The sequence below is a fragment of the Lissotriton vulgaris genome, chromosome 12, assembly GCF_964263255.1.
Source record: "Lissotriton vulgaris chromosome 12, aLisVul1.2, whole genome shotgun sequence".
NCBI lineage: Eukaryota > Metazoa > Chordata > Amphibia > Caudata > Salamandridae > Lissotriton > Lissotriton vulgaris.
The window spans coordinates 730,877,730-730,894,081 of NC_141700.1; the positions used below are offsets into that span (position 1 = coordinate 730,877,730).

The 16,352-nt window shown below is 49.3% G+C and overlaps 2 protein-coding genes across 2 annotated transcripts in view; both read right to left on the reverse strand.

Annotated features, from left to right (window-relative positions):
* Positions 1 to 16,352, reverse strand: part of LOC147678411 (uncharacterized) — a 375,737-nt gene that overhangs the window by 317,684 nt on the left and 41,701 nt on the right. The window lies entirely within an intron of this gene.
* Positions 1 to 16,352, reverse strand: part of LOC147678412 (transmembrane protein 272-like) — a 158,734-nt gene that overhangs the window by 98,662 nt on the left and 43,720 nt on the right. Inside the window, exon 3 of the mRNA XM_086945625.1 lies at positions 7,929 to 8,031. Within this exon, the coding sequence (XP_086801751.1) occupies positions 7,929 to 8,031 (103 nt within the window). The remainder of the gene's footprint in view (positions 1 to 7,928; positions 8,032 to 16,352) is intronic.

The following is a 16,352-nucleotide window of genomic DNA, read 5'->3' on the forward strand; positions in this document are numbered from 1 at the left end:
ACTGTGCATCACGGATATCAAACCAGCCACATATTCACCACTGTTGATGGACAGAATGCAGAACAATTTCATACATTCAACCCAGTACAGAGATCTGGGCCTAAATCCATCACTTGTTTGCTCACCATGCCATTCCAGTTTGAACCCAGCCATAAGCAAATCAGTCTTGACCCTGTGCCCCATGGGAACAGTCCAGCCCGAACTGCCAAGCCAGGTCCTCCCTGGACTGGAAACAAGCATCCTAGGACCGGTTTCGGGCTTTCAGCCCTCAGCAGCCAGGATAGCTTGATTCCAGTGGCATGGAGAGCACGGGACTCACATCTGAGCATACCCATTCCTACTCGGGGTGACAAATGCAAAAACAACAGATGGACAGAATGCAGAACAATGTCATACATTCACCCCAGTACAGAGATCTGGGCCTAAATCCATCATCCAGCCCGAACTGCCAAGCCAGGTCCTCCCCGGACTGGAAACAAGCATCCACTAGATTCAAGATAGCCTGGCTGATGAAGATTATGAATCCGAAACCGGTCCCAGGATGCTTGTTTCCGGTACAGGGGAGACATGGCTTGGCAGTTCGGCTGGACTGTTCCCATGAGGCACAGGGTCAGACTGATTTGCATATGGCCATGTCTGAACTGGGGTGGTGGAGTGAGCTAAAGAATGGGGATGGATTAAAACCAGATCAGTTGACTGGGGGTGAGTATTTGATTTGCTCAAACACTCCGTCCATCATCCCCTTTGGTATCACTTATATTCACCACCGTCACATCTTTACCTGCGATCACCAATCTCTCTCCCCAACCCTCACTGCTCCAGCACCTGCACGTTGCAGATATCATTCCCAGGGACTTTACTTCTTTAGGACTGGTCACTCACATGCACCCCAAGAGGAGCCAACATCTTTTGATCCTGTGCATCTCTGAAATGATCCCAGGGACCCTTATTTATTTATTTATTTATTTAGAGTTTTATATAGCGCGAACAAGATCTTTGCAGATATCAGAGCGCTTTACAGAAACAGTAGGTAGGAAAACAAACTTTTGAAAACAGTGTAATATACGGTAGAGAGTGAGTTGCAAAGTAGGGAAGTACTTGCACAAGAGTATGCACACTAATAACAATCTAGAAGCAATAATATTGAAGCCGTGCAATGACGATTCGAGAAAGATTATAGCACCCCAGAGGGTGAGTAAACACACTATTGAGAACGGAATAATAGGCAGTAGTGAATGGATTGCAAGTTAGTAGGGCACTCAGGTCACAGTGTACATCCCTAGTAAAACACTCTGGAAACAAATATTAAGGCATCCGTGCTATGATTTTAGTCCAGTAGCAGTCGTATAAGAGTCTAATATAGATAAGCAATCAGGTAGCCGGTAGACTGTACTGTCATTGATCCAGTAGCAATAGGGTTCAGGTGAACTTAGCCATAAGGATGGCTTTTACCTCTTTCTTGAAAAGTACAGAGGAGGGGATAAGCCTAGTTTCTGGCGGGAGTGCATTCCAGATCCTGGGTGCCATTCCTGAGAAGGAGCGTTTGTATGTTTTTTCCTTCCGGAATCTGCGAGGTTTCAGGAGGAGATTCTTTGTGCTTCTGTTGGATCTTGAGCCTCCTGATATAGTCAGTTTGTGAGTGAGGTAGTTGGGTGCCTTGTGGTGTACGGCCGAATGTGTCATACAGGCAATTTTCAGCTGTATTCTGGCTTCAAACGGCAACCAGTTCAGGGCTTTTAGGTCAGGGGTTATGTGCGAGTGTTTTCTTGAACCAGTGATGAGCCTTGCGGCCGCGTTCAAGGAGGCTCGTAGGGGCGCCGTTGTTGTTAGGGGGAGCCTGCTGAGAGCCACAATTCCGTAGTCTATGCGAGGAATGACTAGGGCTTGTACAACAGTTCGGAAGTCCTTGGGTGGTAGGAAGGGTTTGAGTTTTCTCAGCGTGTTGATTTGGAAGTTGGCACCCTTGGTTGCTTTGCTAATATGCTGCTGCATGTCGAGATTGGAGTCAAGTGTGATGCCAAGGGATTTCGCCGAGTCCACGATGGTGGGGTGGACATTTAGTGCGGTTAGATGATTGAGCCAGGTTTGGGTGATGGCCTTTTTCGCAGGAGGTGAGATCAGAAGGAACTCAGTTTTCAGAGCATTTAGTTTAAGGTGATTGTCGGCCAGCCATGCTTGAGTGTTTCTTAGTGTGGCATTCAGAAGTTTGATGTCTTCAGGGGATTGAAGTTTGAGGTAGAGCTGAGTGTCATCTGCGTACATATGGAAGTGTACATTTGATGCTTGGAGCAAGGTGGTGAGTGGTTCCATGACGAGGTTAAACAGTGTGGGCGATAGGGAGGAGCCTTGTGGGACGCCTAGTGTTACGGGCACAGGCGAGGACAATGCATTGTTGATCTTGAACTTCTGAGACCCGTTGTGCAGAAAGGAAGTGAACCATTTGAGAACCGTCCCAGATATGCCCATTCTGTTGTTTAACAGCTCCAGTAGATTCTCGTGTTTGACCGTATCGAATGCGGAGGAGAGGTCAAGGAGGATGAGGAGGCAGGACTCGTTGTGATCAAGGATTTGGAGGGCGTCATCAATTATGTGTGTCATAGCCGTTTCCGTGCTATGTTTTGCTCTGAATCCTGATTGGTGAGGGTTGAGGAGGTCAAACTGCTCAATGTGTTTTGTCAGTTGGAGTTGTACACATTTTTCTAGCAATTTGGCCAGAGTGGGGATATTGGTGATAGGTCGGTAATTGTTTAGGTCGGCCGGGTCGGCTGTGGGTTTCTTGAGTATAGGCGTGACCTGCCCTATTTTGAGGGAGTCTGGGATGACTCCTTGTTGCAAGGAACAGTTGATGATTTTAGTCCAGAGTGGGAGGAGCATGGGGGTGAGGGCTTTAACAGCGTTGGCAGGTAGGGGGTCTGTGAGGTGATTGGCGGGTTTCAGGTTGCCGAGCAGCTTCTGAATTGATTCTTCAGTGTAGGTGACAAAGGACGTCCATGAAGCGTTGTTTTTAGGTTGAGTGTTAGTTATGCCTATGGAGCAGGAGTATCGACTTACGTCGTTGCTGAGATCATTCCTTATGTTGTCGGTCTTTTGCTTGAAGAAAGCAGAGAAGTCTTCGCAACTTGGAATATCCTTTGCTGAGCTGTTAGGTTGTGGAGGCTGCGTCTTGGTTTGGGTTTTGACTAGCTCGAACAGTTTTCTTGGTCGGTTTTTTGCTTGGTCCAGCTGTTGGCTAAAGAAGCCTGATTTTGAACGTTTGATTTTTCTGAAGTAAGCGTTTCTCCTACTCTTAAGCGCTCTAAGGTGCCTTGCTGAGGGGTCAGATCTCCACGTGCGCTCTGCCATGCGCATAGCACGTCTGTCCTCATTGAGTCTACCATCATACCATGGGTTCGAGTTCTTGGTGGCGACTCTCTTCATTTGCAGGGGTGCGGCTTCATTGATTATTGTAGACATAGTGTTTAGATAGTGGTCGGTCAGTGAATGCACATCAGAGACGCCCGTCGGGGGAAGAAGGAGATTGCCTGTGTGGGCAGGCAAGGAGTTTGGGTTAAGAATCTTCATGTCCCTCTTCCAGATCTTGGTTTTGGCAGGTTGAGCCGGGTTAAGTTTGACCTTTTCGTTGATGAAGAAGGTGATGATGTGGTGGTCTGACCAATCACAGGGTTCGATTGCCTCCAGTAGGGTAGAGTCTTCTTTGGCGATGATAAGGTCAAGGATAGAGCCTTTTACATGTGTTGGACGGTTGCAGATTTGGGTGAGGTCAAGCGCGTTGAGGAAAGTCTTAAGACTATTCACCACAGCATCTTTCTGGTCGTTCCAGTGGAGGTTGAAGTCTCCTAAGTATATTTGATTGATCTGTCGACCGGCGTTGGTGGATATCGTGTCCATGATTTGTTGGGAGAAGGTGAGGTTGTCCCTGGGTGGGTGGTAGATAACATGAAGGGAACACACAGGTTTGCCCTCGCTAGTAATATCGAGGCAGATGAGTTCGCAGGAGGAGAGGGAGGGGGAGGGACCTTCAGTGATGACGAGGTTGCTCCTGTAGATGCAGGCGATTCCCCCGCCCGTCTTGCCATCTCTGTCGAGTCTAATAATGTGATAGTTGGGGGGGACTAATATGTCCATTATAGGTGTGGAGGATTCAGTTAGCCACGTTTCAGTCAGAATGGCTAGATCGAGGTCCATTGATGATACGAGATCCGCGATGCTGGCGGAGTGTCTCGGGGCCGATCTGCAGTTGAGCAGGATACACTTTAGTTTGGGGGTGAAGAGAGTGGGTGAGTGTTCTAGGGCGAGGGGTACTTTTCTGAGATTACAGGTGACGGAACTTCTATTGCTCCGTGTGGGGGGCCTGAGGGGATTTGTGATAATCGTGGGTATGGGAAGGTGTGTAGTGGGTGGGAGTTTTGTGGGACCTGGGCCATATGAGCCGAGTAGAGAATGCAAGTCTCGGTCAGAGAGGGGGTGTAGGGTGCGACGGGGGCGGCCGGTGGCCTTGCGGTCGGGGATCGAGGGCCAGCGTGGGGAGTGATGAGTGAAGAGGTTTGAGGGGCGAGTGGTGTACTTATTGGGCACAGAAGTGAAGGGTAGGGGGTGTCTGGGGTATGTGAACAGAAGTTCTTTGATGGAGTGCAGATCTTCTTTGACTTGTAGGAGGGTGGATATGATCATGTCCAGAGTAGGATTGGGGATGGTATTGGCAGTGAGAGCAGTGGGTGCGTCATTGAGTGGGGCAAAAGGGTGGGCAGTGGGACGCGTGGGGCGAGATGTGCACGCGATGGTACATGGCTCTGCGGCCGTAGAAGGTGGGGTACAGGGCTCTGTGGCCATAGTAGATGGATGAGAGAGTTTGTGAGCAATGGGCGGGGATGGCGTGGATGAGGACAGTGGGAGGTTAGTAGCATAGGTGCTGGCGCTGGAGGAAGGTGGCGCAGGTGAGTTGAGGGATGAGTGTAGGCTGGAGAAGGAAGGGGTGACATTAGGATGGTGGGGGCTAAGAGTGGGGGGGGCTAGAGGGTAGGGTGTTGGGTTGAGGGAGGTGGAATGTTCCGTGAGTCTGGCTGGTGGGGTGGTGTAGTGGGGCGTGAGGGTGGGGGGGGAGAGAGGGAGAGAGTTGGTCGTGTAGGGGGGCGTGAGAGATATGCTCAGTGCGGTGTGGGTGGGTTCTGTGAGACTCATGTGAGGTGGGGGATGGGGGGTAAGGAGGGTGGGGGTATAGGGTATTTGTGATGGGGGGTGATATTCGGCCGTGCATGAGGGGCGCGGGGAAGTGAGATCGGATGGGTGATCGATTACAGTGGGATCTGAGACATTCGCGGTAGTCGTAAGGTGGGGGGTGAGGAGTGTGGGGGTATGGGGAATGTGCGAGGGGGGGTGAACTTGGCCAGTGCTTGGGGGATTTTGGGAAGTATGATCGGGTGTGTAACTGAGTACCGCGCTGGACAGAGGGGAGAGGTGAGAGGTGTTCCTCTGCTGTGAGTATTGACGCTTGGAGTTGGGGGGTGTTGAGTAACCCGTGGTGTTAGGCGTGGCGGACTGCCTGTTGGAGATATGATTTAGGAAGGTGGGGAACAGATTGTCGAGTAGATCAAGGTGCCTATCAGTGGATTGAAATAGGATAATCCCATTGTTATAGATGGAGATGGTCGCTCTGCCCGGGAACAGTTGGGATGGTGTAATAGAGAGTGTTAGGCCATGCGCGGTTTTTCTAGAGGTGGAGATGGTGAGGGAGGCGCGGAGCACTTTCCTCCACTGTGCTCTGCGTGGGGTGTAGAAGATGATATCAGTGCTCGTGGCCCCATTAGTTAGCGAAAAGTAGGTGTCCACAAACGGGGTTTCGGGGTGTGTCTTCAGGAAGTTGTGTTTGAAGCGTTTGGCGTTTTTTTTGGTGAGCTCGGATGGATAGTTAATCTTGTATGTGTGCTTGCCCATGCGTTCCATAATGGAAGAGGTGTAGGTATACGAGGTAGAGGAGGGGGGGTGGAGTGTGTAGGTGGGTGGGCGCGGTTATAGGGCGGGAGGCATGGAGAGAATGAGAGAAATAGCAGATAGCTAAAGGTGTGAACACTGTTATAGGGCGGGAAGCGTGGAGAGATTAGCGGTGAAAAATAAAGTATAGTTATAGGTGTGAGATGATGGAGACTGCCTAGTCTAAGATGGCAACCACAGTGGTGTACTAGTCTAAGATGGCCGCCATAGAGAGAATAGAGAGGCAGGAGTACAAGTCCTTTGTCTGTTGTTGTTGGGTTAGCAAGCCCAGTTTCCCTTTCTATTGATGGGCAGGTCCAGTTAGTCCCACTTCTATGTTGCTGCTTGGCGAAGAGGAGAGAGGAGGAAGGAGCCTTATCTCAGTACAGGTGACCCCTGACCGAGTAGGAATGTAGCCTCATGGTCAACTGTGGGCAGTGGGGCGATTTATTGCTCTAGTTTATAGCCCCCGCCATTTTAGCCAACAGTGCGACTCTGCCACGTTGGCACCGAACCCTTTGTTAGGGGGAAGTTTTGATTTGGTCCATCACGGTAGCGAAGGGGGAAGCCGGCCGGTAAAACCGGCATACAGACTTGAGGAGACAGTGTTAATGAAGGTTGATACAAGTTATGGGCACACACCTTTAGGGCTGTAGGCGGCTCCTCGAGGCATCCTTGCATCCACTGCGGCTCCGATTTCGCCACCTCCCGGCGGCGGCAGTGGGGGGGGGGGCGCAGGGAATGGGCGATGTCTCAGTGAGGGCAGCTGTCGAGGGAGAGGGGTGCGAGGACGTCCCTTCCACAGGCTCGCACTGCAGTCGCCGATGTAGTTGGGAAGGGAGTTCCCCGGTGGTGAGCTCCAGTCAAGCTCCGTAGCGCCAACTACCTCGTTGTCTGCCGAGGGAGGGAGGGGGCGCTGTGGTGAGAAGGAGCCGGCTCCGGTGGGTCCAATCGACTGCTCTCCCGGCCCCTCCAACCGCGCCCGACGGCGCAGACCTCTCAGCCGCAGCCGATGTGCATTTGCTGACATGCGTGTTGCTCCCGGTCTGGGGAGTCACAACCGCCACTGCAGGAGCCCTCCCGTGAGCTGTACAGCGCCCGCGGTATCAGGCGCGACCAGCAGCACCACACTCCCCAGTCCGGTGCAGTCCCAAGAACCCTCCTGAGACTCGCGCCCCACAGGATTGTACCGGTGATGCCGCTCAGACCGACAGGCGCCCACCTGTGGGCATTGGGACACTCCTTGTTTGGGTCGTGTGACTGTGTTAGGCTGTGGCGGTGCAGGACTCATCGACAGAGCCCCCCCAGGACCGGTGTGGCCACGGGTGCTCTCCGACCTCCAAGCGATCCCGGGCTCCGGCTGCAGAGATGTCCAGAGCCAGTGTGTAGCTCCCGAGCAGCAGCCTTCCGTCCGACCAGCCGATCACCTGTAGCTCCTAAGCTGACCAGCGGTGCGCGGCTCTCCAGTGTAAACAGCACCGATCCGGTGCAGGCACTTCAGCCTCACGGCGATCCCGGCCTCCAGCGCCTGTGAAGTCCAGCGTCAGCACAGCAGTCGTCCGCCCAGCAGCAGCAGCCGATCTCCGCTCGCAAACAGGTACAAATAATAAAACAGGTCCAGTAGTACTTTGCATCCAGTTACTTGCATCCAGTTACTTGTTGTAGAAAGAATCCCCAAAGATGCTCGGGTGCTAACAGGGATTAAACCAGAATTGGAATCCCTAGCACTCGGAGCTCTAACCAGGAGCTCCTACCCGACGGCCATCTTGGCCATTCTTGCACCTCTATACCTGAGTAACGCTGATGTCTGCCTAACTCCCTCACAGCTCCGCCCCCTATGCATCAATTATAAGGCTTGTTACTGGTGCATCAATGATATGACAATTCCTGTACCAGTGTATCACAATAAACACACAGTATATGCATACCTTGCAAAGTCGCCCTCTCCCCCTTCATATTACCTGGCACCTCCTTCCCCATGAGGCTATTGAGGAGAGGGGGGAAGGAACTCTTATTTGATGTTTCCGCCATATTTCTGCTTCCGCCGCCTTGACTCAGATGGAGCTGTGGAGAAAGGTCAGTGGGGAAATCAAAACCACATTGAAGGTGAACAGACACACAACTGGTCTCACAATACAGCAGTAATAACCATCCTCCTGACTTCATACAATTCAACGGAGTCACTCAGTCCCCAATGCAGCCTGTAGATGCTTCATGGGAGTGTCACTCAGGGCCGTTCACAGGCTGCAAACACTTCATAGGAATCTGATCTATTTCCCATCACCAGGTGCTCAAGCTTCCTCTAAGCTGCACTCATTTCCCATCAATGGCTTCACACGATTTGTCTGAGCCTCACTCACCACCCCCTTTCCAGAGTCTCGCTCGTGCTTGTTCAGTAACTGAAACGCTCTAGATATGCTTTCCTTGGTGACAGGCTCGCGATTTTAGCAGTGTTCTCTTATTTAAAATTCTTCTCAATTTCTGGGAGTCACTCTTTAGAATGCACAGTCCATAAGTGGAGACCGACCATTGACCATACTTTGGTATTGATGCTTCTCTTTCACAAACAGCCAGAGGACTTCAGTTAGGAGATGGACCGCTCAAGGAGGAACTAAAGCTATTGGATCTAGAGCTTTTCAATCCGGAGCTGAAGTTTTGGATCTGGTTAATCTCAATGGGTAGTCAAAGCTAGTGGATCTAGTGCATCTCAATGTGGAGTCAACGCTATTAGATCTAGTGCATCTCAATGTGGAGGCAACGCTATTAGATCTAGTGCATCTCAATGTGGAGGCAACGCTATTAGATCTAGTTCATCTCAATGTGGAGGCAACGCTATTAGATCTAGTGCATCTCAATGTGGAGGCAACGCTATTAGATCTAGTGCATCTCAAAGGGTAGTCAAAGCTAGTGGATCTGGTGCACCACAGGTGAATTCACACTATTCGTTCTGGTGCATCTTAATAGGGGGGGGGTGAAGCTAGTGCATCTCAGTGGGGGGGGTTGAAGCTAGTGCATCTCAATGGGGGGGTTGAAGCTAGTGCATCTCAGTGGGGGGGGGGTTGAAGCTAGTGCATCTCAGTGGGGGGGCGTTGAAGCTAGTGCATCTCAATGGGGGGGTTGAAGCTAGTGCATCTCAGTGGGGGGGTGGAAGCTAGTGCATCTCAATGAGGGGGTGGAAGCTAGTGCATCTCAATGGGGGGGTTGAAGCTAGTGCATCTCAGTGGGGGGGGTGGAAGCTAGTGCATCTCAGTGGGGGGGTGGAAGCTAGTGCATCTCAATGAGGGGGTGGAAGCTAGTGCATCTCAATGGGGGTTGACGCTAGTGCATCTCAATGGGGGTTGACGCTAGTGCATCTCAATGGGGGGGGTTGAAGCTAGTGCATCTCAGTGGGGGGGGGTTGAAGCTAGTGCATCTCAATGGGGGGGTTGAAGCTAGTGCATCTCAATGGGGGGGTGGACGCTAGTGCATCTCAATGGGGGGGTTGGACGCTAGTGCATCTCAATGGGGGGGGTGGACGCTAGTGCATCTCAATGGGGGGGGTGGACGCTAGTGCATCTCAATTGGGGGGGTGGACGCTAGTGCATCTCAATTGGGGGGGTGGACGCTAGTGCATCTCTATGGGGGGGTGGACGCTAGTGCATCTCTATGGGGGGGTGGACGCTAGTGCATCTCTATGGGGGGGTGGACGCTAGTGCATCTCTATGGGGGGGTGGACGCTAGTGCATCTCTATGGGGGGGTGGACGCTAGTGCATCTCTATGGGGGGGTGGACGCTAGTGCATCTCTATGGGGGGGGTGGACGCTGGTGCATCTCTATATGGGGGTTGACGCTGGTGCATCTCAATGGGGGTTGACGCTGGTGCATCTCAATGGGGGTTGACGCTGGTGCATCTCAATGGGGGTTGACGCTGGTGCATCTCAATGGGGGTTGACGCTGGTGCATCTCAATGGGGGTTGACGCTGGTGCATCTCAATGGGGGTTGACGCTGGTGCATCTCAATGGGGGTTGACGCTGGTGCATCTCAATGGGGGTTGACGCTAGTGCATCTCAACGGGGGTTGACGCTAGTGCATCTTAACGGGGGTTGACGCTAGTGCATCTCAACGGGGGTTGACGCTAGTGCATCTCAATGGGGGTGGAAGCTAGTGCATCTCAATGGGGGGTGGAAGCTAGTGCATCTCAATGGGGGGTGGAAGCTAGTGCATCTCAATGGGGGTGGAAGCTAGTGCATCTCAATGGGGGTGGAAGCTAGTGCAGCTCAATGGGGGGTGGAAGCTAGTGCATCTCAATGGGGGGTGGAAGCTAGTGCATCTCAATGGGGGGTGGAAGCTAGTGCATCTCAATGGGGGGTGGAAGCCAGTGCATCTCAATGGGGGGTGGAAGCCAGTGCATCTCAATGGGGGTGGACGCTAGTGCATCTCAATGGGGGGGATTGAAGCTAGTGCATCTCAATGGGGGGGATGGAAGCTAGTGCATCTCAATGGGGGGGATGGAAGCTAGTGCATCTCAATGGAGGGGATTGAAGCTAGTGCATCTCAATGGGGGGGTTGAAGCTAGTGCATCTAAATGGGGGGTTGAAGCTAGTGCATCTCAATGGGGGGGTTGAAGCTAGTGCATCTCAATGGGGGGGTTGAAGCTAGTGCATCTCAATGGGGGGTTGAAGCTAGTGCATCTCAATGGGGGGGGTTGAAGCTAGTGCATCTCAATGGGGGGGTTGAAGCTAGTGCATCTCAATGGGGGGTTGAAGCTAGTGCATCTCAATGGGGGGGTTGAAGCTAGTGCATCTCAATGGGGGGTGGAAGCTAGTGCATCTCAATGGGGGGGTTGAAGCTAGTGCATCTCAATGGGGGGTGGAAGCTAGTGCATCTCAATGGGGGGTGGAAGCTAGTGCATCTCAATGGGGGGTGGAAGCTAGTGCATCTCAATGGGGGGTGGAAGCCAGTGCATCTCAATGGGGGGTGGAAGCCAGTGCATCTCAATGGGGGGTGGAAGCCAGTGCATCTCAATGGGGGTGGACGCTAGTGCATCTCAATGGGGGGGATTGAAGCTAGTGCATCTCAATGGGGGGATTGAAGCTAGTGCATCTCAATGGGGGGATTGAAGCTAGTGCATCTCAATGGGGGGGTTGAAGCTAGTGCATCTCAATGGGGGGGTTGAAGCTAGTGCATCTCAATGGGGGGGTTGAAGCTAGTGCATCTCAATGGGGGGATTGAAGCTAGTGCATCTCAATGGGGTGTTGAAGCTACTGGGGTGCACATCAACAGAGTTGACATTATTGGATATAGTGCAACTTGGGGGTGAGTTGGACTCACGGCATGCAGTATAGTAAATAGGAGCTGGACCCACTATACTGATGGGATGTGCTTTTTTCTGCGCATTGATCAAAGGAGAATTGATTGAAGAGCCCAAAATGTATGTTTTCTAGGCTACTTCAGTCAGATGACATGACCGGATGAGATCCGAATAATAACTACAGGTCAAAATGACGCCAAGCCCTTCCTAAGTTGCATGCTACCTTTCCATAGTTTGTAAAGATATACTATATATGTACAGAGAAGATCTCCACATAGGTCACGAAATTGCATTTCTTGCACTATTTTTGGAATGTAAAAAGTGTATACTGTTCCTATATCACAAACGTAAGAATATTTCTCATACAAAATATTTTGTCCTGTACACTTCTTGAAAATATTCAGGATGATATAAGTTATTGAATGTACACACCTCTAAGCAGATGCACAAGTGTTGATGAATGAGTCCCACAGGATAACTGTTTGACCTTATTATATCTACCCATGTTCTTGTGGACAAACAAAGTTGTCTTTGTAGTCTTTCCATGTCACCATGAGATGCTGTTCCAGGCATTAGTTCAGTTACCGCATGTGAAGAGTACAACTCCCTGAATGTATGACTGGTAATTCTTTATATTGCCATTTACACCCGCGTCTTACTAGGGAAGGGTGGACCATGTCAGGCTACCTCTGTAACTAGCATGTACTCTCATGTATTGTGTGACATTGTCTAACAGTCCATGATTTTTAGGCATCATCGCTTCACCGAGATTTTTAAACCAATAGGACAGTGTTAAAAACAATAGCAACCTGCTGTTCGCTTAAAAAGGACCAGATGTGACACAGGTCCATCCTAGTAGCTAGAGTTACTCTGATGCCCAAGGCCAGGTTTTGAGGACTCATTTCTGAGAAAGGATTTCGCCACACCCCCTCAAGCAGTGACAGTTAATAGCAATCCAAAAAATATGTTTCTTTACTAAACAATAACAAGATGTGAGACATGAAATGTCAAGAGATTATATGAGACTAGTTGAAACCAGTTACTGACCACCATCCCACAATAGGAATATGCGATACCATCCATACACCGATTGTTTGCATTCCACCCTGTATATTAGACCAAGTTGCTCTGTTAAACCTGCCAGCATTAGAGTCGTTTTCCCCAGACTTTTTGCCTTACTCCTATTTTTGACTAATTGAATTTGTTTTTAGAATTGTAGCACTGGTTAGCAGTAGTAAAATACACAAAGCGCTTGTGCTCTCGCCTTTAAACATGGGGAAATTGGCTAACACCCAATTGACACATTTAAATGTACTTGTAAAACCCTAAGGAGGTGGTACAACATGTATGCATGGCCTGTAATTTAAATGCTACTAGTGGGCCTTCAGCACCAATTGTGCCATCCACATAAGTAGTCCTTTAAAGCAGTCTCAGGCCTCCTATTGCAACCTGTGTGTAGATTTAAAATGGGATTTAAAATTGGCAAAATAAACCTTTTGCTAGGGCTAAAGCTCCCATTTTAATACCGGTCACCCCTGAGGTACGCCTCAAACAGCCCACAGGGCAGGGTGCAGTGAACTTAAAAGGCTGTACATGTACTTTAAGTTTTACCTGTCCTGGTATTGAAAAACTCCTAAATTCGTAGTTTACCATTGTGAGGCCTACTTCTGCCATAGGATAACATTGGGTCACCTCTTTACACTTGTGTATACAAAGTGCTAACTTTCTACTGGGAGCTAGTAGGAAAGTCTAGTTTGGTCACTAAATAATTGTAATGTAAAACCCTCTTTAACTGTAAAACCCTCTTTAACTGCAAATTTGGATTTTAAGTCGCAGTTATGAAAATGCCACTTTTGGAAAGTTCACCATTTTCTTGTCCCAACCTTCAGGTGCCTGCAGCCCTTATCCTGGGTCATATGACTAGGTGTAGCTGGAAGTGGATCTTTGTGTATTACTCCAAGACAGTGAGACAAATACGCGTTAGCAGGATGGGCCGTCTGTCAGGATGAGGCGAAGAGGAGCTCTGGGAAAGTCAATGGCTGCCATAATAAATCTGTCTCTACTGAACTAAAATGAAATCACTATTTCTTAACAGAGAACAGAGCCAGGGGTGGAAAGGAGGCTACAACACTACCTCACTTTGGAGAAGGAACTTTGTTCTACTCTGTCAAAATGTTTAGGGGAATAGGGACATTTAGCAGTTGCAAAACCAGAGATTGACCAAATCTCAGAATTTGGTATCGCTCCATTTTGAAATTCGGCACAAGTTTACAGAATCTCACAATGGGTCTCGAAGGGTATAACTAACCGTTATTTGAAAGGGGCATGCATAGGGCTTCTCTTCCAAATAACCATTTGGTACGGTATGTATCAATATTTTTGACCAAAATCTGTTTGCAAAACACTGACTTTTTACCAACTCCCAGAATGGTGTGGTAAGCCTTTCACAAAAGTCATATGGTCCCCTTGTTACCCTCTTAATGAGAGGAAAAAAAGGAAAAAAAAAAAGTTTGTTGTGGAACAGGAAGTGATCCAGGGGACCGCTGTCTTCTCTCGAAACTTTGTAAATGTTTTTATTAAAATGTAGCACCATTTCCTTTTAGGAAAATAGGCTATAGATAAAATATATATTTTCACTCAAAAAACAAAGTTTACGTGGAAGTTATAGTTAGGCTCACATTTCACTTTCACAAAATTTAAATTCAGTAGTTTTAGTTGCCTGAGTCATCTGTCTTATGCCCTTGTAACACACTGCTTAGGACCTCACATATTACATCACTCATGAAAGGGTCAGTGACATCACTTTTGACATCATCCACTGAACCACTTAAACACCTACTGACACCCCCATACAACATCTCGTACACACCTCACACACACATTCACAGACCCATACAACTACTGATACACAGCCACTCGCTCAACCATAGAGCCACTCACTCACTTATACAGGCACTGACACAGCCACTCACTCACCCATACAACTTCCCACACATCTATTTCTTCAATAATACAATCACTCACAAGGCAATTTTAGGCAATCAAGCAGCATTTGTGTAGCGCAGCACTGTCACCCTGTTGCAACCGGATTTTCAGACCAAGTAATCAGCTTACCAATCATAGTACACCCAGCCGCCACGCACCACCACCCTTCTCAGGCCCTATAGAACACAATACCTAAAATACCTACCTGAGAATGGGGAAAATGACAATAAACAAGCTTATATGGTCAAAGATACCACTAAAATCTAGGGAATTCCACACTATATCCTATAGTTACCTCACTGCACTTACCCCTTGTATAACGTCCACTGACGATCTCATTAACACCCACTGATGGATGATCTCACCAACGCCCACTGATGGAGGATCTCACCAACGCCCACTGATGGAGGATCTCACCAATGCCCACTGATGGATGATCTCACCAACGCCCACTGATGGAGGATCTCACCAACGCCCACTGATGGAGGATCTCACCAACGCCCACTGATGGAGGATCTCATTAACGCCAATTGACAATCTCAAGGTCTATTGACTATCTCTTTAATACCCATCATTTGAGTGTCTGAGGAGAGCCAATTTCCCTAACACATGGAATAGGGGCCTGACCTTCCCAAGCAGAAACTATTAGGTCAAATTATTCTTACTGGAAGTTATTTCCTGTCATAAGTAACATATCCTCCCATCATCAGTTACCTGTAAGGGAATCGCACATCCTTCTATAAGTCAGCACCTGGCTAAAAAGAAAGGTTAATCCTGTCACAGAAACAACATTCAAGTGCAACTGCTAATCATTGGGGTCTCTTTATTACATAATGATGATATGACAAGACAAACTAGCTAAAAGGACCTCACGGTAGTCTCACGCATTCCAGCCTCAGCAGCTGAGCTGGTTCCTCTCTCTCTCGCTTCGGTTCATTCAGGACTGTCACCACCAAACCACCATCACCAACGGGCCAACTTCTGATGTTCCTCAGCCTCTGCACTCCACTGGCTCCAAACACCAACTCCAGATGTAACTCCAACAACAACCAACAGTTCCAGCTCTTCCATCTGACTTCCAACTGAACTGGACTGCACTAAACTCCAACTGACTTCACCAACTCCGAAGACCAACTGATACCTCTGCTCCACTGCTCTTCGATAATATGGGAGGCTCTCTCCGCATGGAAATTTCCAGCCAGCAGCCCGCCTCCCAGAAGATTCCTGCACCAAGCTCTGTGCTCCCTACGCACCCCCAGTGGCCAACTGGTGTTGCGTCTAGAACAGAAAACAAGTACATTCCTCCGATAAGAGCAGGTTCCTTCCAGTTTCCAAATAGCGAACAAGTCACCACGAAAACACTAACACTGACCTACAAGCGCCTCAGAGTCAGGGCAGAGACAAAATGGAGTCTCTCTTGTATAGGCCTCTAGGCCTGAAAAGAGGCCAAAGAGACATAGAATCATGTCAAAGCCAATAGGCAAACCTTGCAAATAAGCAAGATGAAATTGGAAATAAAGGACCTATCATATACTGAGATGGCGGTGGACAATGGTCACCACCAGTCCAAATGGTACAAATTATTGTGTCGCTACACACCCCTAGGAGTATCTGGACGCTGTGGAAGCAACTTAAGAATAAACGTCAAAAGCGAGCAAAAAGAGGCAGAATAAAAGTCAGAAAGGAGCAGAAAGACAAAATACAGGACAGAAGCGAACAGAGAAGAAGAAATATGAGCAAAGGAGGAACAAAATAAAGGGAGCTGAGGGTAGTGGACTGCAGGCAAGCTGGACAGGAGGACCATTGCAGGGGGAGCTGGCCCAAGGACCTGCCATTCACTCACCCTTACAACTTCTGAACACTGCCATACAGTCACCCGTACTACTACTCATACATCCACCCACCCACACAACGACTTACATACCCATTCACACATCCATACACCACCTACACACCATCGTACTCACCCATATAGCCACTGATCTCCAATGCAGTCCCTCACACAATAACTTACTTAACCAAATACCCTCTCAAACAGCCAAACACACCTATACATCCACTTATTTTGCCACTCACTCACAAAATGTACTCAAACATCCACTCACCCAC